This window comes from Gastrolobium bilobum, unplaced genomic scaffold, assembly GCF_033153095.1.
Source record: "Gastrolobium bilobum isolate Gb01-03AN ecotype WA unplaced genomic scaffold, APGP_CSIRO_Gbil_v1 utg60503, whole genome shotgun sequence".
Taxonomy (NCBI): Eukaryota; Viridiplantae; Streptophyta; class Magnoliopsida; order Fabales; family Fabaceae; genus Gastrolobium; species Gastrolobium bilobum.
This window is the reverse complement of record NW_026896511.1, coordinates 37,069-63,207: the sequence shown is the minus strand read 5'-3', so window position 1 is coordinate 63,207 and position 26,139 is coordinate 37,069. Positions and strand designations below refer to the sequence as shown.

At 31.3% G+C, this 26,139-nt stretch overlaps 3 protein-coding genes across 3 annotated transcripts; 2 read left to right on the top strand and 1 right to left on the bottom strand.

Annotated features, from left to right (window-relative positions):
• The first annotated feature begins 5,184 nt into the window (after window positions 1-5,184).
• LOC133300147 (agamous-like MADS-box protein AGL62) lies at window positions 5,185-5,919 on the top strand. Its single transcript, XM_061499645.1, has one exon. The coding sequence runs from the start codon at window positions 5,185-5,187 to the stop codon at window positions 5,917-5,919; it is 735 nt and encodes a 244-aa protein (XP_061355629.1).
• Window positions 5,920-10,758: 4,839 nt separating this feature from the next.
• Window positions 10,759-11,466, top strand: LOC133300146 (agamous-like MADS-box protein AGL62). The gene has a single exon (XM_061499644.1). The coding sequence runs from the start codon at window positions 10,813-10,815 to the stop codon at window positions 11,464-11,466; it is 654 nt and encodes a 217-aa protein (XP_061355628.1). The 5' UTR covers window positions 10,759-10,812.
• Window positions 11,467-22,252: 10,786 nt separating this feature from the next.
• On the bottom strand, window positions 22,253-25,179 carry LOC133300154 (uncharacterized). Its single transcript, XM_061499653.1, has 2 exons — window positions 25,038-25,179; window positions 22,253-24,117 (listed from the first exon to the last, which is right to left on the bottom strand). Exon 2 carries the CDS (start codon window positions 24,055-24,057, stop codon window positions 22,549-22,551), a length of 1,509 nt encoding a protein of 502 aa, XP_061355637.1. The 5' UTR covers window positions 24,058-24,117; window positions 25,038-25,179; the 3' UTR covers window positions 22,253-22,548.
• Between the last annotated feature and the right edge of the window lie 960 nt (window positions 25,180-26,139).

Below are 26,139 nucleotides of genomic sequence, written 5' to 3'. Positions count from 1 at the left end.
TGCGATCAACGTTTTTTGACATTTTTTTTTAAGATCTAAATTTTATTTTATTTTTTTAACTAAATATAAAAAAATAATTTATAAATTAAATATTTTTTGTTATGAAATTTGACATGAAAAATTAACAAGATATGTAAAATTATTTTTTCTTTATATTTATGTTATGAAATTTTAATATTTGATTAGTTATATGACTTATTATGAATTGCTATATATATTAAATGTAAATTATATTATGAGAAAAGATTCGTTTATAATTTTTTTTTTTACAAACTTTTACAAATTGCACTATATACTCTCAGAAGTATATAATGTAACATAATCTACTTCCAAGAGCACATAATGTAGTTTGTAAACAAAAAATTTGTAAATATAATCCTTCCCTTATATTATACATATTAAAAATATTATTTAATATTAAAATGTATCATAATATGTCAAAATTTTAAAATTAACGTATCAACGTGTCGTGTTGTATCTTGTGTTTCATATTGATGTAACATAGGAAAACATTGCCAAGACAGATAGCGGAAGTAAGAAGGTTCTTTTTTTTTTTTTTTTTTAAGTTACAATACTTGTATAATTTATGCGTTTAATTTTGATGTAGTGTCAATAATTTTTTTTATATTGACAGCTAATTATGTAGTATAAAAAAATTATATTGACATCTAACTATGTGTTGACACTTTATTTAATGAATTCCATTATATTAACAATTACATGAGAATATGAGATATAAACATCATTAAATATAATAATATATATCTTATTGAAGATTAGACAGAACATGATTGGAGGCAAGAGTTAATTTTTTATTCAATATATATTCATATATTTCTCATTGATTACATTATTTGTGTAAGTATGTTACAAAGTTATTATTATATTATTATTATTAACAATGGTTATGACGCATGAAGAGCCTCATGAGTCATGCCCATTGGCCCAGTTATTTTGTGGGTTAGTCTCGGTGGTCCCGTTTAACATGCAAATTAAACTGATAAGTTTATTATTCACTTTTAAACGGATTGAGTATTAAAATTTTTAACATGTGTAAAAATCAAGTTATGCAAATTAGCATGTGGAGTGTGGACTAGTATCCCGCGTCAAAGATCATTCAAAGCAAATTTACTTCAGATTATCATTAAACCAGGTTCAAATATTTGTGATCCAATCCAATATCTATTGAATTGATCAGTACCCATTTCATATATCCAGGCCTATGCTTCCAAGCACATCCCAAAGAAAACATATTCCTCCTAATATAAAGTAATTCATTCTGTTATCAAAAAAAAAAAAAAAATTAATTCATTCAAATTTAAATCATACCTGATCATATTTTTAAGAGTTAAAATGAAATTATATACTTTTGATATTGAGCCCGTCATCACTATTAAATAATAGAAACCGATAATCTGCAGCTGAAAAACTAACTGCACGTCATGCAGTTCTCATCTTGAGGTTGCAATTTTTTTAACTATATTTATATTTTTTTAAGAAAATTATTAATCTTATGTCATATAAGATAAGTATCTTATATGGGTAAAAACAAGTTATGGCCCATAATTTTAAAAAAGAAAAAAAGAAAAGAAAAATAGACACAAGATTCCATAAATATGTACCATAAGATAATTGCACTAAATTTACAGGAGTGTGTAATATAAGATAGTTGCCTTATAACAACTATTTTCCTTTTTTTAATGAACTAAATTTTTTGACAGTTAAGATTATCTACAGTTAAAAATAATCATTTACACGACGTGCAGTGCTCATCCTATGGCTGCAAATTTTTCAATTGTATTTTAATTTTCTTATGAATTATCTCTTTCAAGAGGTGTTATATATGTCAATGTAACAGTGTGTTCAACGAGGCAATAATATGAACTAAAGTTAACAATGGAGTCACAGACTTGCAGTGTAAATCTCAGTTAAGGGTATCCATGATAACTTTTTCAAAATCAGTTTTTTTTTTTCTTTTAATTTTTATTCTCGGAAATAGAAATAGATAGAAATAGTATTTGACAAAATCAGATTATTTTTTATTCTCGATAATAAATCGGTTCAATTTTTGTGCTGAGGAACAGAAAAAAGAAACACTTGCCTCTCTTAATCACTCTTCACCTACACATCACCACCACCATCCCAACACGACCACCGCCACCGTCACCGCCACCGTCATTACCACCATACAACTGTCACAACTACCACTACTACCATAACCGTAACCGCCACCACCATCACTACCATCATCACCACCACCATACTTAAATTAAATGGTTATTATCAACACTTTTACTGATTGAAAATTAAGGGAAGGACACATTGATTGAAATCTAATAGAGTTTTTAAAAACTAAATCAATTTATTTAATGATTTTCTAAATAAAAATTCAATACTTAAATTAATTTTTATTTTATAACTTTTCATACAAATCTTTCATTTTGTGCTATAGAATGCATCACAATTAATGTGAAGATTTTACAATTAGATATAATGATTTTGTCAAAAAGTGTACGTCAAGTCGCACCTGTTTTGTTTTATTTTTTTCTAAGAAATTCTTAATCAGAAAGTTGAATTTCTCATCGATATATGCATTTTAATAACTCTTTCTCCGTATTAACGAAATTTATCTGTTAATTTCATCGAATTTTTTTACAAAATTATATAAAAAAAGTAATTTGTCATACGCAAGTTTTCGACGGAAAAATAATACTTCGACAGTAAAAAAATTTCGTTTAGCCCGTCAAAAAATAATTTTTTGATGAAAATTACTTGAATATTGCGCAATATGTCCGTAAAAATTGTTATTTATAGTAGTATGTATTGAGGGACGATGGAAATAAAATAGTACAATAAAAATAATTTGAAAAATAATATTTGTAAAATCTGCCCGTAAAATAATTTGTAAAATCAATAATCATACAAAGGTGAAAATAAATATAAAGTATTAAATATGGAGAATCATAACCATACGAAGATGGAAATAAATATAACCGTTGGATCCACATAATCGATCTAACGGTGAAATTGATTGTTAATAACATTGATAGTAACACTAATTGGTTGTTACAATATTTTCCCCTTTTTTTTAAGCTTGATTTGTCCTTTTTAAAACCCTAACTTGACATGAAAGTCTACTAAACGACCTTTTTTTATCGTGTAAATACCTAAAAAAAAGACATGACATTTATAATCTTTTTCTAATTTTTGTTTCTAAAGAATTGGTTGTTTATATTTAAAGCCACGTCTTAATTATTTGTTTCTCACGCAAATAGAAATTTTGTGCCTTTTTTTCCACACCTATTTCAAGATTTGAAGTTTAACAATTTCCATATGCTTTTGATCCTAGAGCTTCAGATTTCCTGGTTTTAAGGGAGAATAACATATGAAGAAAATGTTAAACGTAATTTGTAAATTATCTACATCTTAATTAATTGCTTTAGCTTTCTATTTGTTTCAGGATCTTCTGGTAATATTTTTTCTTATCAAAATGTGAATGAATCTACCTTTTGGAAACATACTGTTACCTCATTTTCTTTTCATTATACCATAACAAAAAGAGGAAGTAAGTGCCACTAATTTGACTAGCACTTGGTAGGTTAGTGCAAATTTGAAACTTGGGCAGAACAAGAAAAATTTTATTTATCTAAAGAATTAGTTAGGTTTAGCATCAAATTAAGAATAATAGCATGAAAACAAAATATCACTAATTAAGAATATACACACACTACAATTGTTTCTATATTATTCTGTCACAATATTTTAGCTACAATTATTTTTTATTTAACCAAGGTCCTTTTGGTAATAATATTAATATAGCTACAGTTATGCTTATTTACCTGAGCTAATGACGGTAGCTATTAGTTGTGAAATAAATATTGATATCTTTATTTGGCCAATTTTAGAGAATGACAAAGATAATCAAAGATAAATTGTGAAGAATTAGAGAAATGGTTAGTGCTATTATCACAAGGGGAGTGACAAAACTAATAAAAGCATACAAAGACAAAAAAATTCCACCATCTAATTTTGTTATATTTCCAAATCGCGTAATAATTTGGTGTCTCTTTATCACAGTGTACGAACGTGGCTAAATAACCGTAACAATTTGTCTAGTTTTTCATAATGAAAGGTAAATCATCATAAAAATCAATGGTCAGGTGTCTTACGTTTGACATGAAGGGATGAACAAGCAACAATGATTCTCATTTATTTGCATTTAATATATAAATTAATTGCCAAACATTGTTTAATGGGATAGGTTATTCTATTTATTATTTTTTCTGCCTACCTTTGTCTATCACCCTTCAACACCGATAGGTCAGAATTTCAAAGGTAGATGATAGGTAGAATAACATATCCCTTGTTTAATACATTACAACTCAATGATTCCTTTAACACATTTATTTCAAAATTTTATTTAATCTTGCTTAAATTATAATAAATTAAACCATTATTCCCCTTAATTAATTAACAAAGTTAATTTCTTGATTAATTGACCAATTATAGATGAGGTATCATAATTATCCACCTTTAATCTATAGGCTTAGGTATAATTTCTTCAATTGTCGCTAACGCGACATTGTGATTGCTCATCTTTAATCTATAAGTTTAGAGACGGTTTTTTAATCGTCATGAAGACACCGTTGTTATTTTTTCCCAAATTAATATTTTATTCAAGAAATTTTCAAGAATCAAATTATTTTAATGATATAATAATTAACATTTTATCATATTGCTTAGTATATAAATACTTTTTTTAAGTTGATTCACCTTATTAAACTATTTTTATCCTAAAAAAATAATACGATATATAGCTATATTATTTATGGAAACTTTGCAGGTTCTATCTAGGTACATTTCATCTAAAAAATGATGAATTAGCTAAGATATAATATGAAGTGCGCCTTGAGGCCGACATTTCCTTACATTGAATTTCCTACCATATGAGCCATGCAAAGGGGATTTTCAGAATCTCTCAATCTAGAAACGATTTCAATGCAACGAAAGGGTGTAATGCTTGAGTGTTGACAGCCACGTGTTATATTTGCTCAACCAAACCACATGTTAATTTTGCCTATAAACTGATCCCTTCACAGCCCCATTACGTGTGTCATTCACAGCTAGCCTAAACTTTTTTTTTCTATCCTTCCCTCCCTGAGTTGTACGAATTTTCATTCAACCATGTCGAGCTCAAGGAGAAGCAAGGGTCGTCAAAAGATCGAGATGAAAAAGATGAGCAACGAGAGCAACCTCCAAGTCACATTCTCAAAGCGTCGTAGTGGGCTTTTCAAGAAAGCCAGTGAGCTTTGCACCCTCTGTGGTGCTGATGTTGCTCTCGTTGTGTTCTCACCTGGTGAGAAAGTCTTTTCCTTTGGCCACCCCAATGTTGATGCTGTGATAGATCGATATCTGATGCGAGCACCACAACAAAACTCTAGCACCATGCAGTTCATTGAGGCTCACCGCAGTGCCAACGTGCGTGAGCTCAATGCACAACTCACTCTGATCAGCAACCAGCTTGACACTGAGAGGAAGCGCTGCGAAGAGGTTAACCGTATGCGCAAGGCAACTCAGGCTCAGTTTTGGTGGGCTTTTCCCATTGAGGACATGAATAGGGCTCAACTTGATCAATTCAAAGTGGCCTTGGAGGAGCTCAAGAAACATATCACTCGCCATGCTGATAGGCTTATCATTCAGAGTGCTACTAACCCAACTCAGTTTTTTGTAGGCAACTCCTCTTCCAACCCAATGCATCAGCCACCTCCACCACCACCTCAGGTGTTTCTGCCACACATGATTCAGCCACCAATGCTTCAGAACCCTATGCTGCAGAATCATATGTTTGATGGAAGCATGATGCGCCACCATGGCTTTAACAACATGGGAGGAGGGTATGGACCTGCTGGATTTTTTTGATCCTCCCTAAATGATGCCCTATTTATTTTTTTAAATTATGTTTTGTTATTTTAATAACCGTATAAAAACAAGCTTAATCAGTTTCATGGTTTTGACTGATTAGCTGAGGTTCAGATTTTCATTGTCTAGCTTGTCTTGAACCATTATCATGTATTGTTAAAATGTATCCCTTTCATGTCATTTCTTTTGTTATGTAGTTGGGTCCTCCAACGGTGTAGTTCTATATATGTTGTTCAAATAAAGGGCATCTTTATTTATTATATATGATCTATATATGTCCAAAATCATAGTTTTTTGAAGTCCAATGAATCCACTTAATTCCGTTATTTTGAATTAGTTTATCGTAATAAGACGGTTAAAGAACATTAAAATTATCACGATGAATATATATATATGTGCAAAAAATTACTCAATAATTTAGTATGAGTCTTTTATATGATGTTATATGAGAGAGTCGTAACCATCGTAACGCAATTTAATAATACATCCTATGTTTACCAAAAAAAAAAAAAAAAACAACAACATCTTATGTACGTAATTTACAGCAATGATGCACACTTTGTTAAAATTAACCAAAATTTATTAAATAATTCGCATTGAATTATATTGTAATTTGTAATTAAGTCTTTGTCTAATCGACGTGACTCTTCGATGGCGTCATAAAAAATTTATATGAAAAGGTTTGATTTTTTTTTTTTTTAATACCATATGACATATGCTATATGAATTTTGAGATAAAGGGATATTTTTTTTTAAAACAAAAGGCCTAAGTCACATTACAAAGAAAGAACAAAAAAAAAAAAAAAACTTAACTATTGCAACTCAAAGTACGAAGTCTCGCAACACTTGACAGATCAGCAAGCAATAGTAATTGGATGCCAATAGGAGATTTCTGCCAAACAAGATAATATTCATGTCTCTTATAGTCTAATATAAAATTCGCCAACCAGCTACACATGAATTATCCTCCCTCAGAGTATGTCTAAAAGTCACAACCAGTTTTTGAGATAAAGGCATTTTTAATGTTGATGTTAATGCTATATAAGAAATGGGTAATACTTTTCTTATGTTGCATAAGAAAAATATTATCTCCCACGCTCATATTTTTCAAACGGGTCTCATAATTTTTTTTTCTTATCCAACTCTTTTCTTAATGCTATTTATTATTTCTTAATGTTAAATTTGATGTTTTTGTTTTCTATTTGAATGATAGTGTACCTTTAACTTTTAGTGGATTTTTCAGTATTATTAGTGGATTTTTCCATGACCTTTTTCATTTTTAATTTGACTTTTTGTTTGAATTGGTGGATTTTATAGGGCCTTGATTGTGTTCGTATATCAGCAAACTGTCTGCTCCCTTTTCTCGAGTCTTCTACATACAAATTCCTATAAAATTATTTTGGTCACTAATGAATTATGGCAGCTGATCTCTCTGTTGTCCTTGTCATCATGTGCACTCCATTGGATACTTATATTTTCCTTAATTTCCTACAAAAGGGAAATCGGTGCAAGAAATGGTGAATGAAGCTCTTCAACAGGTCCCCAATACTGATAGTTAGTACCGTTGCTTGCAGCCATGACTGAAATTCACTTAAAAGTATGATTTTCCATATTTTCTAAAGCAAGTTTTCTGATGGTATAGGCTATTTGTTTATTATTTATGTGCAGGGGACAAAAATATTGATATGGTATTTTCTCTTCTGAATTCAGTTTTCAATTATCAGTACCAATATTACTAGTCTGGAATTGAATGTTAATACTGAAAGTTTGCGTCATCAGGTCAATTAGATCCTAGACTCATTGGCTGTAACGGGAGTTGTTGACAGAGTTGTTGGCAAAAATAATCACTACTGAACTTTAAGAGCAGAGGAGGTAAAGAGCAGAGGAGGTAAAGATTTCTTATTTTGTTTATTTTTTTCTTGAATTTATTTTAAAACATGATCTTAAAATATACATGATCTTAGGGATCCATTATGATGTGATTTTATTAATTAGGCACTCCCCCACCGTAGACAGTTCCAAGTTGGAAGATGAAACTCTTGATGAAAAAGAAGATGGTGTCAGAGACAGAGAAAAAAGCCAAGGAATAGAAGGATTGTTTATTAATGTGAAGTTCAAAAAAGGCCGAGAAGAAATTGTTACGTTGAATTATAAATTGATATGTTATAATTTTATTTATTAAGGAGATTTGATTTTATTGCATTGATTATAGAGATTTGATTTAATGAGATTTGATTTTATTGTATTGATTAAGGAGATTTGATTGTATTGTATTGATTAAGGAGATTTGATTTTGATTAAGGTATATGTTGTTTATTTTGATTATATCTTTTTATCAGGTGTAGTATAGAAAATTAGTATTAATTTTGTAGAGAGAAATTTTAAAAAATAAATTCTAAATTTTTTTGATGGAATTTGTTTTTTGTCGAAAATCTTTACATAGTTTTCGACGAAAATTTATTGATTTTTCGTTGAAAATTTTCGACGGAATTTATTTTTCGTCGAAAACTTTTTCAACAATTTTCGACGGAATTCTTTTGCTTTTCCGTTAAAATTTTCGACGGAATTTAATTTTCGTCAAAAACTTTTTCAACAATTTTCGATGAAATTTCATTGTTTTTCGTTGAAAATTTTTGACGGAATTTATTTTCCGTCGAAAACTTTTTCAACAATTTTGGACGGAATTCAATTGTTTTTCCGTTGAAATATTTTGACGAAATCCATTTTCTGTCGAAAACCATCACAATAATTTTCGATGGAATTTCATTGATTTTTCGTCGGAAATTCCGTCTAAAATTTTTGACTGAATCTCTAAATCCGTCAAAAAAATTGTTAGCAACGAAGAGATACACCATGGCTTAATTTTCGTCAAAAATTTGGAATTTTAACCATTTTCGACGGAATTTTTCGGTTGAAAAAAATACATTTTTTAGTAGTGAATTAAGTTGTATTAGTTATAATAAATCTCCTACATTTTAATTATATTTTTCGTTATAGTTAAGTTGTATTTCATTGGAAGGATAATCACATGTGAAGAAGATAATCACATGTGACAGATCTCTATTATAAGGAAAGTTCTTGAAATTAAAGAAGGGTTAGTTTTTCTACCGTCAATATAGATAACTTATCGACATTGAGTCCAAAACGATATCATTTTGAGGCGAAAATCATGTTTTTTTTGTAATTATAGTTTATTTTAGGGGTATAATAATTTTTTTCATTATAATTTTTTAGTTTTTCAACCTAAAACGATATCGTTTGGGAGTAAATATAGATAACTTATCTACCTTCACTGTAGAAACATTAAAGTCATTAAAGAATTGGTGGTATGTGCATATATAGTGCATGCATGAAATACCAGGCTTTCAAAAATGTATACCTTAAAAGTGAACTCATATTTATAATTTTTTTTTCCTAACTATTAACTTGGGGTGAAGGTTCCTCCAAAAAATCTAAAATCCTTTCAGATAGCTAAGGTTCCTTAGGAAAAACTTGAAGTCTTTTCATGTATCTAACTCTTGTATCAGGAATTTGGTTGGTTTGTATTAAGTTACGTGGTCAATTCCTATTATTATATTTAAAAAAGAATTTGACCTAGAATAAATTATAACGCATTTAGTGATACAAAAAAAAGTAAAAAATAAAAATTAATACTCTCATAAGTACTTGAAATTAAATTTCTATAAACTTAAAACTATCTTGTACTACGTTACCAACCGTCCTAAAAGGAAAAATATAAAAGAATAGAAATAAATGTTAACATTAATATTCGATTGCAAAAAATTCTCCTAATAAGACATATGACAAAATTGGAATAAAAGCCTTGATACATATAAACCTTGTTTGTTTTAATGAAAAAATACATATATGAATCAACAGCAAATATTTCTTTGGCCAATTGTTACATTCTTTAAAAGGAAAAAAAAACCATTTTTGTTAACAAATCAAAAAATATTAAAACAAATTAGAGGGGGTACACATCACTTTTTAAAATTTGTTTTGTTTGAGAATAATTTCTATAAAAATACTTATCTTGTGATAATAATATTGGAAAAAAATTATAATGAAAATATGTTTTAAAAAACCTTCATAATATAAAAAATGGGAAAAATGTATATCATTTTAAAGGATGTAAAGTTGTGTCATTTTAAGTGAGAGAAAAAGATAGATAAAGGGGAAGAGAGTGTGGACAAAAAATAATAAAGGTGTGGATTTCATATCTTTGTGATAGTGAAATGACATAAATTATATAATTTTAAATGACAAACACTTTTCCCGTAAAAGATATACGATTTAGTGTCCTTCCATAGGTGGCTGTAACATTTAAAAAAATGGCTAGAGTCCCACTAAGATGTGTTAAGTGGCCCATAGAGAAGAAGAAAAAAATGCATTCAATAGATTTTTATTATTAAATTTATTTGAGTGCAGTTTTAAAGTTTATTTAAGGGGTTTTAGTTTGTCCTTTAACATGACATGGTAAAGTTTCCTACACACAAAACATCTTGTGTGGTCCGCATTTTTTGAAAAAAAAAACTAAGACACGGAAAACGAATCTCAGTAACATGACACAGTCACTTTTCTTACAACATAACTTTTATAAAACTCTTAGTTGACATTATATAAGAATTTTTACATTTGTAATGTTACATCACTAACATTAAATTCATGATATTAAAACTGAAGATTATATAACTTCTTAATTTTGGAAACATAATAAAAAGTAATAAAACATAAAATGGAAAATTAATGTGTTAGGTGTCAGACACCAAAGATTTAGCAATATATATATACCGATGTGAGCTTCCTCTATAGGAATCCAAAACCAAAAGAAGCAGCATTTGGCTTTCTTTCTTTTCTTCTGTTCTTCTCTCTTAGTGGTCATTTCTTTCAATTATGTCATCGAAGAAGAAGTCTAGTTTAGGTCGGCAAAAGATCCCTATTGAGAAAATAGGGAAAAAAAGTCATCTGCAAGTTACATTCTCTAAGCGTCGTTCAGGACTCTTCAAGAAAGCTAGTGAGCTTTGCACCCTTTGTGGGGTAGATATTGCAATTGTAGTTTTCTCTCCAGCTGATAAGGCTTTCTCTTTTGGCCATCCAGAAGTTGAGTCCATCATTGATCGTTATCTGACTCGAAACCCTCCACAAGAGTCTAGTGCTCACCTGCTTGTTGAGGCTCATCGAAATGCAAATGTTCGTGATCTCAACATGCAGCTGACTCAGCTTCTTAGCCATTTGGAGATTGATAAGAAGCAAGGAGAAGAGCTTGATCATGTGAGGAAAGCTAGGCAGCGCCAGTTTTGGTGGGAAAGCCCTGTTGATCAGCTTGGCTTGCATGAATTGCTTCAATTAAAGGGTTCTATTGAGGAGCTGAAGAAGGTTGTTGGAAAACATGCTTCCAAATTCATGATGGACCAAAACAATATATCTCTACCAATTATTGGGGCTAATGGCTTTGGACGTTATGATGCTTTTGAGAACAAATATGCTGCTGGGATTAATATTGCTTCAACACCTCCCAATGCCGGTTTTCGGCATGGGTATCTTTGAATAGTTTTTTTTTTTTTTTTTTCAGTTTATTTGGGTTTGCTTTTGTATCCATAGAAGTGATCATAAACTAGTACCTGACTAGTTAGTTGTTCACTTCTTATTATTAGCTTTTTCTTTTTCAATAACAACGGTTGAAGAACAATCATGGTTGAAATAATTTGTCCTTTCACCAAGGATTCCTCATGAATAAAATTTCACATTTATCTTTACTGCTTTTGTTGCTGTTCTTGTAGATTTCTTTTTTTTTTGGTAAACAGATTTCTTTATTCATATAAATGCTTACAATTGATAAATTACTTAGTGTATATTCTTTCTATTACAACAATAACGTGAAGGTTTCAACATAACATATATATATGCCCTTTAAATAACTCAAATTATCTACCATGCCCACTTCAGCTCTAATGACTTAAACAAACCCCCAAACAAACTTGGAATAAAGAGTGTAGACCTTCTTGGGACAAGGCGAAAGGAGAGAGAGAGAGAACGTTATCAATTGAAGATAGAAAAAATATCAAAGGAAAAAAAAATACAAAGCACAAAGAATTAGTAAAAAGTTGCTGAAAAAGTAAAAAGTTGTATTAGTAACTGTAGAAATGAATACATAATAGAAAGATTCCTATAAACTGAAACTGTTCTGTGTGTTTATAAGGACTTCGTAGGTTACACCTTTGAGTATGTTTCATTTTCCATGTTCAATGAGTTCTGACACATTAATTTCTCATAATTAATATGTTTCTATATATGAATTTATTCTAAATTTAATTTTTGATCATATACCATAATTCCTCATATAATTTTTATGTGGGACAGATAAAAAGTTTATGCATAATTCTATATCACAAACTTCACCATGTACTTTCTATATATATAAAATTATTTACTTTTGGATATTTCCGCAATTTTATCAATTACCTAACTAATAATCGTGTTTGAGATCTATACAACTTACACAGGAGACAACTGTGACAAAATTAATTTTCTCCATCAAGGAGACTCCACTATATGTATAACCATACACCATACTTATATGAGAAAAACTATTCTTATGTTACATAAGATACATTTTCTCTCCTACACACCCTTCGATAACTGTGCCACCTTTTTCTTTTCTTTTCTTTTATTTTTCCAGTGGTGGAGCCCACAAATTTATCTCTATGACATGAGATAACTATCTCCTTTAACATGAAATTAATAAAACCCTACTTATATATTACACAACAGAGTTCACCCTATTTCCAACTTATTTATAATAAGAAATATCAAAATATTGCACCCAATTATTAAAGATGAGTAAATACCATTTTTTGTCCCTAACAAAAAATTCGATCATCACTTTAGTCCCTTACAAAAAAAAAATAGTTGTCTGGTCTCTATGAAATTCAAAGTGGGCCCATTTTAGTCCTTTAAAGGGACTAATGTGGGTCTTTTCTGAATTTGTGAGAGACCACGATTTCAACTAAATGGATCCACTTTGAATTTCTTTCTTAGGAACCTCAAGACTGTTTTTTTTTGTAAAGGACTAAAATAGGGACCGTGTTTTTTTGTTAGGAACTTGAAAGAGTATTTACTCTGTTAAGATTAATATTAGACTAAAAATCTTCATGATGTGCACAGCGTGAAATTGTGATGTAACTATTAAATGCATTATGGTTACACAATTCGATCACCTCTAAATTTCAATGTCATATGAAAAATTCTATTGTGATGTTGCAAAAATATACAACAAATTAAAGAACATGAATATCTTATTTGGAGCTCTTTGGATTGGAGTAAATGAACATCTAAGCATAGGGTATCTTGTCAGCGTTACTAACTATATCATCAAACTATTCTATTACTGTGTGATTCTTAGACTTTTACAATAACTGGTTACTCAATCTTATATATTTTAAGGAAAATAATTTTCTTATGCAAAAATGATTATCTCATGTTGTAGAAACAAAACTACATGTGAGATCATAGGTAAGACGAGAGAGAGAAAAAAGAGGTGGGATTCACCTCTTTTTTGTGTGTGTAAAAAATTTGTTTCTCTTATACAAAATAAGATAAATATAACTCATATTTTAATTAGGACGGAGACGTTAATTAGTGGACAGATGTTACACAATGCTTGGAAATAAAGGGTGGTGGTGTGTGCATAATGCATGCATGAAAAAAATTAGGGTTTCATATAAATATAGAGGGATGGATTCATATATTTATAGAAAAAATATTTTAGCTATTGATTTGGGCCTATGAGGACGGAGAGAAACTTAAAATTATGTAAAACTATGTACCAAAAAAAAAATATGTAAAACTGATCGAGTCGGATAGAATTTGGTTTAAAATAAATAATAACACGTCAGAGCAATTTTTTTTTTTCAATACCCTCACAATATACTTGAAACTAAATTTCTAAAACAGGAATCGTACAGCAGAATACAAATAACTATTTTCATTAATATTTGATTACAAAAATCCTCCTAATAACGCGTATAACAAAATTGGAATGAAAGCCTTGAATACATTTAAATCTTATTTGTTTTAATGAAAAATACATATGGGAATCAAAAGGAAATATTTTGTTGGCCAATTATTACATACCTTCAAAGGAAAAAAAGCCATTTTTGTTAACAAATCAAACAATATTAAAACAAATTAGAGGTACATATCAATTTTTAAAATTTGTTTTGATTGAGAATAATTTCTAAGAAAATATCTTATCTTGTGAAAATAACCTTAGAAAATAATTATATTGAAAATATATTTTACAAAACCTACATAATAAAAAAGATGGGATAAGTTATTCTACCTATTTTTTTTCTGCCTACCCTTGCTTATCACTTTTAAAGATCATTAGATCAGAATCTTATTCTAATGTAACGATATTGGAGAGTGGTAGGCAAAAAAAAAAAGTAGGTAAAATAACTTATCCCAAAAATATAGAGAGTTGCAAAATTTACTTGATATTTAATGTCCTTTCTATATGTGGCTATAACATTTAACCAAACCGTTATATTATAGTCCAACTAAGATGCTTTTAGTGGCGCCTAGAGAAAAAAAAAATATTGAATAGTTTTTTAATATTGTTTATTTGAGTGCTATTTTAAGGTCAATCTTTTAACAGAAAAATGTTTCTGCAGTTGCTGCAGGTAAGTTATCTGCATTTACTCCCAAAATAACATCGTTTTGGTGTTGAATATTAAAAAATTATAATTATGAAGACTATTATAACCCTGAAATAAATTAAAATTACAAAAATATCTTGATTTCTGTCTCAAAACAATATCATTTTGAGCTCAGTGCAGTTAACTTATTGAAACCATTAACGGCAGAAAAAATGAACTCATTACTTGATTTATAGAAACCATTTTAAAATTTGAAATGTAAGAATTTAGAGAATGTTTTATTTATTCTAAAAAAAAAGATAATTACTTGATTTAGAATCTTAAAGGGCCAAATATTATAGGATATTGTTACATGGAATAATAAGTCCAATTCAGATATTCTATTATAGAAAAAATTATTTGGAGGGTGAAATGAAAAGTGTCAAACTTAAAATCATATTAGTCGGGCCATTAGGGTTTTAGGCAGCCGTTGATATTTAAACCTGCCACTGTAAGAAAGCCATTTGAATTACAATTTTACTAAGCCACCAATACCGTATACCATAACCCTAGTTCTCCTTTGCCAGGGATATGTTTGATCACAGCAAGAAAAGCACAGGCCGCAAGAAGATTGACAAGGATAGCAACAAGAAGGTCAAATTCTCGAAACGACTAGCAGGTTTGTTCAAAAGAGCCAGCGAACTCTGTATTTTATACAATGTTCATGCAGCCATAATCAGTGGCAGAGCCAGGATTTAATTTTAGTAGGAGCCAAAAAAGATGACATATCAAGTTATCAAAATATTTTCGTAATTACACAAATCTATTAGGAAAAAATTTACTTAAAATTTTTAAAGTAATATAATTGATGTTATTTTAACAAATAATAAATATTTATTTAAAATTTAAAATATAATGTAAATGGCATTTATATTATATTTCAATGGCATCCTAGAAAATTTATCACAAAATTCATTTCTACCAAATCATCAAAGTCCCAAACAAAACACATGCAAGGTCTCCACTAATCTTGGGTGTGTTCAGATTTGACATTCCTAGAAGGCAATTAACATGTTATAAAAGTAATAAGTATTATAAAATCAAATAATCAGAGTTAAAATAGTAAAGCAAAACTTAAGCAAGTCCTCAAATATTGAATTAGTAGAATGTAAATTGTAAGGAGACAATAAGAATTACCATCTTTTCACACTTAATATTTGAACGGAGGAAAGTGATTCTTGTGTCGAATCGAATCTGAGAAAAAAACAAAGTTGATGATGGTGTTAGAAGCCATCAGATCCGGAGGTCAGGTATGCAATGGGTTGTAGTTATTAACTTGAACATGGAAAAATATAAAAATTAAAACTACAAAGAAAGGCTAGTGCAGGTGCCAAACTAACTTGGAATCAAAATCCAAAACCTGAATAGTCACAGATGTTCCATTAGGGCCTTGTAACATGAATGTTACAAGGAAACTTCAATTATTAGCATGTCATTTATAACTAAGAATAGTCTCAATATCTTCAATTATTCGAGCGGAAAAATGAATGTTCAAAAAATATTCCTTTCGATTAATTCTGATTTCCTTTCTAATTACCCGAACATCAGATAAAAGGAAACTTCCTGCATAAAGGAGGCAATTTGTTAGTGCAGAATCTTGTACTCCATCTCTCATCAACTTTATAGCTTAACTGAACTAACCTGAAAGGTATACACCAACAGAACAACTAAGGAAGTAGTATGTTACCTAACAATGATGTACTTTTATGCGGTACACCTGAATAAGGAAAAACCTATTCTTATAAGGAAAACAAAACCATAACATCCCCTTAATCAATTATCAAAGATGTGTCTAGGTGGATTGATATACTAGTCTTAAAGCAGAACAAAAGGGGAGTCAAAATTCTACTTCTAGGCTAATATTCCAACCTTGAGTGGCTTCAAAGTACAATAATTCAGAAATAAGCATGTGTTTGCTAAAATCGTTCACTTCTATTCTATATATATCTTTTCATGAAGTTCTCATCTAATCAACATTTTCTAATTCTCGAGTTCTAATCTGATTTATCATATGGCTCCTCTGCCAGCAAAAAACATCTTTCTAATCGTTTTCCTCCTCTTCGCAATATTTTCTGTATCCAAAGCTGAACTTCATGCTCATTACTATGACCAAACATGTCCACAATTGGAAAAAATAATTTCAGAGACGGTTCTCAATGCTTCAATGCATGACCCAAAAATCCTAGCTCGTATCTTGAGGATGTTCTTCCATGACTGTTTCATAAGGGTATGATTTATAAATCATACCATTATAATATTCCCATGTAACAGAGCAAGTACCCACGAATACAGAGAAAGAAACGAGAGAGAGAGTACCTGAATACAGAATGACACCAATCTGCGCACAGAATGAACAAAAGAACTTCAGATCTCCTTATAATTTCAGAGCCCTAAAAATTGAAGTTCCATTATAATTCCAGAACCTTAAAATTGCATGGAAAAACCAGATCTAAGGCACTTCAAATTTAATATCAACAGCAATTAAACCTAAACTTGAAATTTAAAAAATAATTAAATAAAAATATATAATACCAAAAAATATTGAAAACGTTCATAGATTTATAAGGATCTGAAAGCAGACCTTAGCACTGAGAAATTCTAGTTTGTTGGAACGGAGAACTTGCTTCGAGGTATTAGGTATCAAATACCACGATTTGAAGCTCGGGATTAACAAAGGAACTGAGTTCCAAGCTGAACCCTATTCGATTTTAAGCAGGAAAGAACAAGATAAACTTTAGGGTTTATCTCTAACAGAAACGTCAAATAGAGTAGTGAACAGAAACAAAAAACGTTTTTTAGAAGAAGAAAAAATAATAAAAAACTTAAAAAGAGTTTTACTTCATTTTGAAAATAATGTGGCTAATCAGGGGTAGTTTTGGATTTTTATCAACATTTTGATAAACGTGGTTAAACTGATGTCCCTATAGGCCTTGTTTTTTGTAGTGTACCCGTGTGTGTATATATATATATATATTAAAAAAAGGTAAACGTAAAACAATACTCCATTTTTCAAAAGAAATAAAATCAATAAATACAACCATAAGAAAAAAATTGTAAATAAAAAAAAAGAGGCATGAATTTCACTCATGTTAAAAACACCCAATAAACAATTATGGTAAGTAAAGACAAAGAATTTCTCTTTTATAAGATTCAAAAATATAAATCAATTTTTTTCCCAATGGACAATATAATTACCAATTCATATTCCAAGAACATGTATCCGTAAAATCTTGAGAAAGAAAACGAAATAACGTACCTTGTCGCAAAATGGTTGCGCTCCGGGTTTCTGGTGGTGAGTGCGAATAAGAAAAAAAAAGTTAGAAGAAAATCCTAATTGAAAAAAGATGAAAGAAGAAGAGGAAGAAATTAAGAAGAAGACAATCTGTTATATGGTCATACACGCAAAGCAGCTCCAAATCTTCATCTGTTACCATTATTACAATTTTAGCTAGGGTCAACTTACAACTTTAACTGGGGCCCGATTATAATTACTTATATATATAATTATATATAATAAATAAAATTTATTGAAATGTAACTAGGGCCTAAGCCCTACCTAAGTTAAGGTGGATACGCCACTGGCCATAATTGTGTTCTCTCCTGCTGAAAATGCTACTGCATTGGCCATCCCAACGCAAAGACAAAAGATTTTAACCCTACAGAGTCAGAGACAAATCAGTGTCCTACAAAAATGCACTTGATAGAGAATATGAGGAGGCCATAAAGAAGTTGGAATTGGAAAAGAAGAAACTTGCACGCACTGAGACTTTAGCAAAGTTTTGGAAAAAAGAGAATTGGTGGAATCGGGGGAGGGGGTGGTCGAATTAAACAGAATTTTTTTGAAGAACTAAACTGAACTGGTTTAAACCAATTCGATTCAAAGAACCAATTTTTTTTACCCGATTCGGTTTGAAAATGATTCGTTTCGAAAATGATTCGTTTCGATTTTAAATCAGTTCAGATTGAACCTATTTGAACTAGAACCGGTTCTCAAAAGAATCAAGGTAAATAGAAAGACCAAGCATGAACGACTAAAAATTAGGGAAAATGTAAGCATCCTTAAACAAATCGTCAAAGTCTAGCGATGAATCCGAACTAACCCAAATAGAGAGCTGCATTAGAATGAAACAATAGTTAATAAAGCTGAAAAAGAAAGAGAAAACCTGAGTTCTTACGTTATGGTATTGCATCAGTGGTAGTGAGATGCCTCACGAGCGACAGTTATGAACGAATTTGGAACGAAAAGAGGATAGGGTAATTAGGGCTTGTGAGATGTAATTAAAACTTAGTGACGAGGGACTGAATATGAATCTAATGTTTTATAAATGGGGAGACATCTTTCGACTCTAAAGTAAGACTTACAACTCTTACTTTCTATTTCAACAGTTGATTTTCGTCCATCTAACGGTTACTATATATTTAAAACTCAGTGACGAGGGACTGAATATGAATCTAATGTTTTATAAATGGGGAGAGATCTTTTGACTCTAGAGTAAGACTTACAACCCTTACTCCTCATCTCAACCGTTGATTTCTGTCCATCTAACGGTTATCTATAACAATTACTCAGTGACGAGGGATTGAATATGAATCTAATGTTTTATAAATGGGGAGAGATCTTTTGACTCTAGAGTAAGACTTACAACTCTTACTTTCTATTTCAACTGTTGATTTTCGTCCATCTAACGGTTACTATATATTTGAAATAAATAATTAATTAATTGTTATAGATAACCGTTAGATGGACAGAAATCAACGGTTGAGATGAGGAGTAAGAGTTGTAAGTCTTACTCTAGAGTCAAAAGATCTCTCCCCTTTATAAATAGTTCGATTCGGGGAACCAAGGCAAAAAAATAAATAATTACGAATATATAGCTGTTTTCATATTATTTACATATTTATTGCAGGATATCACGTCTGGATTGGGCGTGATCACTCACGCTTAATTTAGACATCACCCACGAGGCACTTACGCTTAATTTAGGCGCGACTCGTCTGGTATTGACATGTGACACAAAAAATTAACAGTTTAATCGTAAAACTTCTGAAGATCATAACTTTTGACTCGGGTATCCAAATCAAGTAATTCTTTTTTTGATGCCACATAAATTTTTGAGCTCTACGCAATGACACTGAAGTGTCATTGCGTAGATCTCGAAAAGTTATGTGGAATTAAAAAAAATTACCTGATTTGGATACCCGAGTCCAAAGTTGTGATCTTTCGAAGTTTTACGTTAAATTGTTAACTTTTTGTGATACGTGTCAACACCAGATGAGTCACGCCTAAATTAGGCGTGAGTGCCTCGTGGTTGACGCCTAACTTAGATGTGACTGGTGACGTCCAATCTGAGCGTGACACACTGTAATATATACGTAAATAATTTCAAAATAGCAATAAATTCATAATTTTGTATTTAAATTACAATTAATTAAATTTTTTGCCCCAACGAATTTATAATTGAACTGCTTGTAAGAATAAAAACTAGTCCTAGTTCAAGAACTGCTTTAAAAAAAAATAGTTTATTTGGCGTGGGTTGGTGCAGTTCTCAAACCAGATCAGTTCTTTTAGAATTTCTGCACATCCGTAGGTGGAACGAGCCGATTGATGACATGAATAACGATCAGTTAGAGGAATTTAGTAGGTCCATGTTTGTGTTAAGGTGGAACCTGGCTGAAAGGGCAGGTGAACAGGTGATGAAGCATCCAATGCAATAGAATGTTAGGATTTTGGTTAAAAGATTTAATTTTTTTTCAAACGTTTCATTTAACGGTTTTGTTGGTGTTCTTTCTGTTTGCATTCGTATACAGCATTAGACACACGTTTTTTTTTTATTTTTGCATTATTATAATTTGACTTTGAAATGAGAATAATATGATTTTACCGAAAATTTTAATTCAACAACAGATAAAATATCACGGCCTTACAAGATATGCTGTTACAAACCATGCAACGCCAGAAGTTTTATCAAATTCTTTCAATTGATACCCCACTCAGCCCATAAATTTACTCATCCGTTATGCCTTATGCTTGTACTTATCAAAGACAAAAGGCGCATTTACAAAATGAAGTGTAAACCCAAACCAAATCTTGTTTCTTCATACGGCCTATTGCCCCTCCAGCTAAATTCTTGAAGGGATTGTTTTTAGGAGATAATTTCATCTCTTACAAATACATAAAATTATGTAAAGTCTATTTTCTTTTTATATTACCCCAAACACTTTTATGTATATATATGAGATAAAATTATCTCTCACAATATAAAAAACATTAATCACTTTCCAAAACTACAGTTGCCATGCACAAACATACACTGATACACATACCCACACGTGCACTACAAAACAATAATAGGCGTGCGTGTGCGTGATCAAAACACTCAAGATTCCAAAAAATTCGAAAATTAATTAATTATGTTGAGATTTATAAAATCATTAATGTAGCCTCACCCGACAGCTTAAGCTTTTGGGTTGAATTAGTTCTTTACATGGTATCAAAGCCTCGTGCCCCGGGTTCGAATCTCGCCGCCCCTCACTTTATTTCTAGTGAAATTTCTTTCTTCGCACAAGTAGGTGGGTCTGTGCATTGTCCACCCTTCGAGCCCAGTGGGCTCTCGTGTGAGGGGGCGTGTTGAGATATATAAAATCATTAATGTAGCTTCACCCAACAGCTTAAGCTTTTGGGTTGAATTGGTTCTTTACAAATTAAATGAAATCTTTTAGATGTCATATTTGCATTTTCCTCTATACATCATCGTACTTGTTACCAGTGTTTAAAAATCGGCCCGACCATTGACCCGGCCGAGGTCAGGAGTCACGGGTTCAACCGGGGGGTCACGGATTTAACTGGGAGGTCACGGGATCACTTCGCTGACCCGGTTTTATACATTAAAAAAAATATAAATATATATTCTATATGAAAAATTCAAAAAAAATCAAACCATCAATTATTATAGATTCAAAATATACTTAACATAATTCAACCAATTACAACTACAAATCAATATTCACAAGCTAATCAAATTATCAAATTATAAAACACATATTCCAATGGAGTTAATGAAAAGCTATATCATCAAACTCAAGTCCTTCTTGTTCTTCTCATGCACATACAATAGTATGTGAAAAGAGATCCCTTACCCAATAGATAATAGCGGAGAAAAAGCAACGACATGACAAATTAACAGTGAGGAAAGAAGAACCAGCACGGTGAAGGAAATAATTGGAACAGGACGACTGAGTCTGAGTCAGGGAGAGAAGATCGGAAGAGAAGAAGAAAAAGGATTCAGATTTCAGATCTAGTTCTAAATCTAGACAACAAAGAGTTTTTTTTGTTTTTTTTATTTTACACATCAAGTAACATCATTTTGTATATATAATTTTTTTTTTTTAAAATGCAATGACCCCTCTGACCCGGGAGTCAAGGGTTCAACTTGAGGTTTGGGAGGTTAGTGGGATCAACGTGCAAATAGAATCTAACTACTAACCCGAACCCTCAGAGAGGAGGGGTCAGTGACTCGGAGGGATCGACCCCGGGGTGGGGTGGGGTGGGGCGGGATTTTAAAACACTGCTTGTTACTTCTCATTATTACCCACAACACATTTATAATTTTCAATCAATTAAAAATATTTTACCTAATTAAACACTCCTTTTACATATCAACTCCACTCTAGTATATGAAGACTAGGAAAGAACAAGATGTTCAAACAAAAATAGGGGAAACAATAGCAGTAGATAGTGGAACGTAGAAATAAATCATACATATCCAGAACTTGATATAATCATATTAATATTCCCTAAACTATTTTTGTAGCACTGATGATCTTGTCTTGACACATTTTTGAGTCAAGCAAACCGGTTCTAACAACTATGTGGATCTGCCATGTACTTACTGAAAAAGCTCTTTTCGATAACCCCAACTATGAACTTTCAAAATTACTCTGCTGCAGTCTCATCATCATTATCTCCTTCATTTCTAATATCTGGCAATGTATCGAGATCAGTTCGAACCTCGGTCACATCCTCGTGGATATGAGTATCAGAAGAATCAATGGCATCATGTTCAACTGACTCAATGGCCTCGCTCGTTTCAGTGTTACCTTCGGACTTGTCACTTTCAGAGGTATAAGAGCTCTCATTTCCATCCAAATTTTTAGAAGTGTTCTCAGTTTCATTTGAAGCTACAAATCTAATTGTCTTCTCTAATTCACCAGCCACGGGATAAGAAGTTTCTCCTGCAGCTGCATCACCATTTTCAGTTTTAGCAGAGACAGTTGAATTAGTGTCAGGGAGGTTTTCTTCAGAAATTCTATTGCTACTCTGCTCTAATCCCTCTTTTTGCACATTTTTTACATCTCCAGTGATCGTTGTGTTCATTGTGGTATTTTGAGCATGGTCAGATTCAGATAATATCACCGTTTTGTTCTGTTCAGATGAGGTTGAAGTGTTGGCACCGGCTGCTTCAGTAATCGCTACTGTCAGGTTACTGGTTGTGGCTGTTTTATTTAGATATGAGCTATCAACAAGGTTGAACAAACTGTTATTTCCAGTCTCTTTACCAGCAGTTGCATTTGAAGAAATCTCGCCCATCACTTCACCTTCTGTAACCTTAACGTCTGAATCATTTTGATTCCTGTTACTTTCATCTGAATAAGTTGTTTCGTTTTCTGATTTTGTGATATTCATTTCTAAGTTTGCATCAGAGTTTTCCAAACGAAATGTCTCAGTTTCAGTGCTAGTTGCATGAGTGTCATGAGCCACAGCACTAGAAGCATCATCCCCCTTGTAATTCTCCTCCCGAGCCTCATGATTGTTGTTGTGATTTTCAGCTAAACCCCCTTTTTCCTCATCCTCCCTTTTTTCGTTCTCCTTGTCATCACCCTCTTCTTCTTTCTCTTTCTCTTCATCTATGAACTCATCACCACGATCAATATCTACCTCTGATTTCTCTTCATCATTTTCATCTATATCACCATCTCCTCCTCTTCCTTGATCTTCCATATCTTCACTTTGATTTTCATCTTCCTCCTGTTCTTCTGCTCCATGATTATTTTCTTCTTCCCCTTGTTCTCTCCCTCCATGCTTGTTGTCTTCACTTTCTTCAGTTTCATGCTTGTTTCCTTCTTCTTGGTCATCATGTTCATGTTTATTTTCTTCATTCTCTACAATATGTTCATCTTCCTCTTCTTCCCCATGCTTTTTATTCTGATTTACTTCATCTCTAACTGGATGAAGGCCCTTTCTACCAAGTTGAAGAATCTGATCAGTCTGTGTTCTGACGGACAGTTTTGCATCGTTCTCGACAAATTCTTTCTTCTTATCATGATTGTGCTTAACCTGGTAGATCAACCAGAAGCAAACACCGAGCAACAGAATAATTTGCAGAATATGTTTTACCTTGATGCCTTTGGACCTATAGTTCCTACTTGGAAATCGTTTTATCATGCTTTAACTTAATTAAAAAAAACCCTGACTTGTCTTCTCCAAATAGCAAGGGCTGGCCACCTGCTTTGGATTGGAAATGCATCACTAAGGATCTGACGAAGCTATGATAATCAATCTAAAGATATCATTAAAAGGGAAATACACATAATAAACTTAAAATATCCTTAATGTCTGTATCAAGAAAACACCCACCTGTGCCCTCATCAAACCCAATAAAGAAATGAAAAACAAAAACAATATAAAAGGGGCAAAAAGGATTTATTCTCCATTTCAAATTTCTACAAATGTGGATATCATTTCAATTAAGGTACGTTTTTTCAGGGCTTTTCCAATTTCAACAAAACCATGTTAAACAACAATTAATAGGTTTTCGACTTTCATTCTCAACTTCCATGGCAACTAGGAAAATCAACTCAGGAAAACCGTATAATAGTTTATTTTGGAAAGTGGAAACAATATAATATTTCATTTTGGTATGGAGTTGAACAGTTTCACCACGAAAATCTATATAATTGGCAAGACGAGAGGAAACCAGTCACTATGGGGTTTCACCAAAAAAATCACACAAAGGAACAAAGACACAGAAGAAACCACAAGCAATACCTAGAACCCGCCTCCCCCCCTCCTCCCCAAGAAGCAAAACCAAACTGAAAAAAAAAAAAAAAAGTTCCTTTTGTCATTCAACCATCAACCGAAAATTCATAAAAAAAAAGGTTTATCACAGATCAATCAGAAAAGAAGAAGCACAAGCCCATATTTTGTCCTTCCCACTAAAACCCTAATCTTCATCAAGAGCATGTTTGAAGGGTCATAACCATTCTGAAACAAGAAAGAAAGATGCAAACAGATATATGGTCTTGCAAGCATAGCTATTTCAAATTAAGAAGAAAGATTGAATTTTGAATGGAGATTAAGCATACCCTTGTTCTAAAAATGAAGAGGAAAGAAAGCAAAGAGTTGGAGAGAGAATAATAAACTACCTGAATGAGCAGATTAAGAGAAGAAGGAAGCACTGACAACAAGTGAGAAGTAGAGAAAGTGAGGCCAAGACAAAAATAGTGACATTTAGAGTGGTAGACAGGTGTCAAAGAGTTTTCATTTGGAGTGGTAGTCTGGTAGACAGGAACAATGGTGAACAAGAAATGCGATCTAAAACAAGGAAGCTGCGTGGAACTTGACCAGATTTGGAGTATCAACCGTACATTTACCCCAGACGCCAGGGTCAGGATAGAAAGTGTTGTCCTTTTCTTGACTTTTGCTTTGGAACAATGTTTCTCGGAGATGAATTTTATTTTTAAGATTAAATATTCTTTTCTGTACCGACTAAATTTTACGATGCCCGTTTTAATTCTTAATAAGTAAAAAGATTATTCATAATCTCTGAGAAATTTAAAGTAGATTTATTTTAGTCTTTTTTGAATGACTAATATAAGTATTTTTGAAATTTATAAGAAATCACAATTTAACTAAATAAATTTATTTTGAATTTTTTAAGAACCACGAATAATTTTTTTATTTATACTAAGGTGAATATCACCAAATTTGGTGAAAATAAAAATAAATTAATTAATCTATCTTTAAATTTGATATGTGAGTAGCAGAAATAGTAATCCCATCTTTAAAAGTATAGAAATTCTCTCTTTTCCTATTAGGTAAGAATCAAGACAGATTAAGAAGAAATTCTCTCTTTTCCTGTTATGAAGGAATCAAGACAGATTAGGAAATGTTTTATAAAATTATGCAGATGTTTAGCATTAAGAAATTTTCAGGTTTTTTATTCTTATATAGAAAAGGAATATAAACTTATGTATTCAAAAAAAAAAATCAAAAAAATCTAAACTTTATGATTAAACTTGTTTACAATTTAAATTATGGAAAAGTTGTTTGTGATTTTAAATGACATAAAGTTACGTCATTTTAAGAGAGTAGATACAGATTAATTTTTTTTATTTTAAATTTAAATTAAAAAAATCACTCATTTTTTCTCTCTCATGATTTTCATTTTTCTGTGTCTATTTCTCTCCTAAAATGGTATAACTTATGTCATTTAAAATGACAAACACCAAGCCCATAAATTATTTT

Bases quoted from the DNA above. Each gene is read 5' to 3' on its own strand.
- LOC133300147 (XM_061499645.1), top strand. From the start codon at position 5,185: ATGTCGAGCTCAAGGAGAAGCAAGGGTCGTCAAAAGATCGAGATGAAA.
- LOC133300146 (XM_061499644.1), top strand. From the start codon at position 10,813: ATGTCATCGAAGAAGAAGTCTAGTTTAGGTCGGCAAAAGATCCCTATT.
- LOC133300154 (XM_061499653.1), bottom strand. From the start codon at position 24,057: ATGATAAAACGATTTCCAAGTAGGAACTATAGGTCCAAAGGCATCAAG.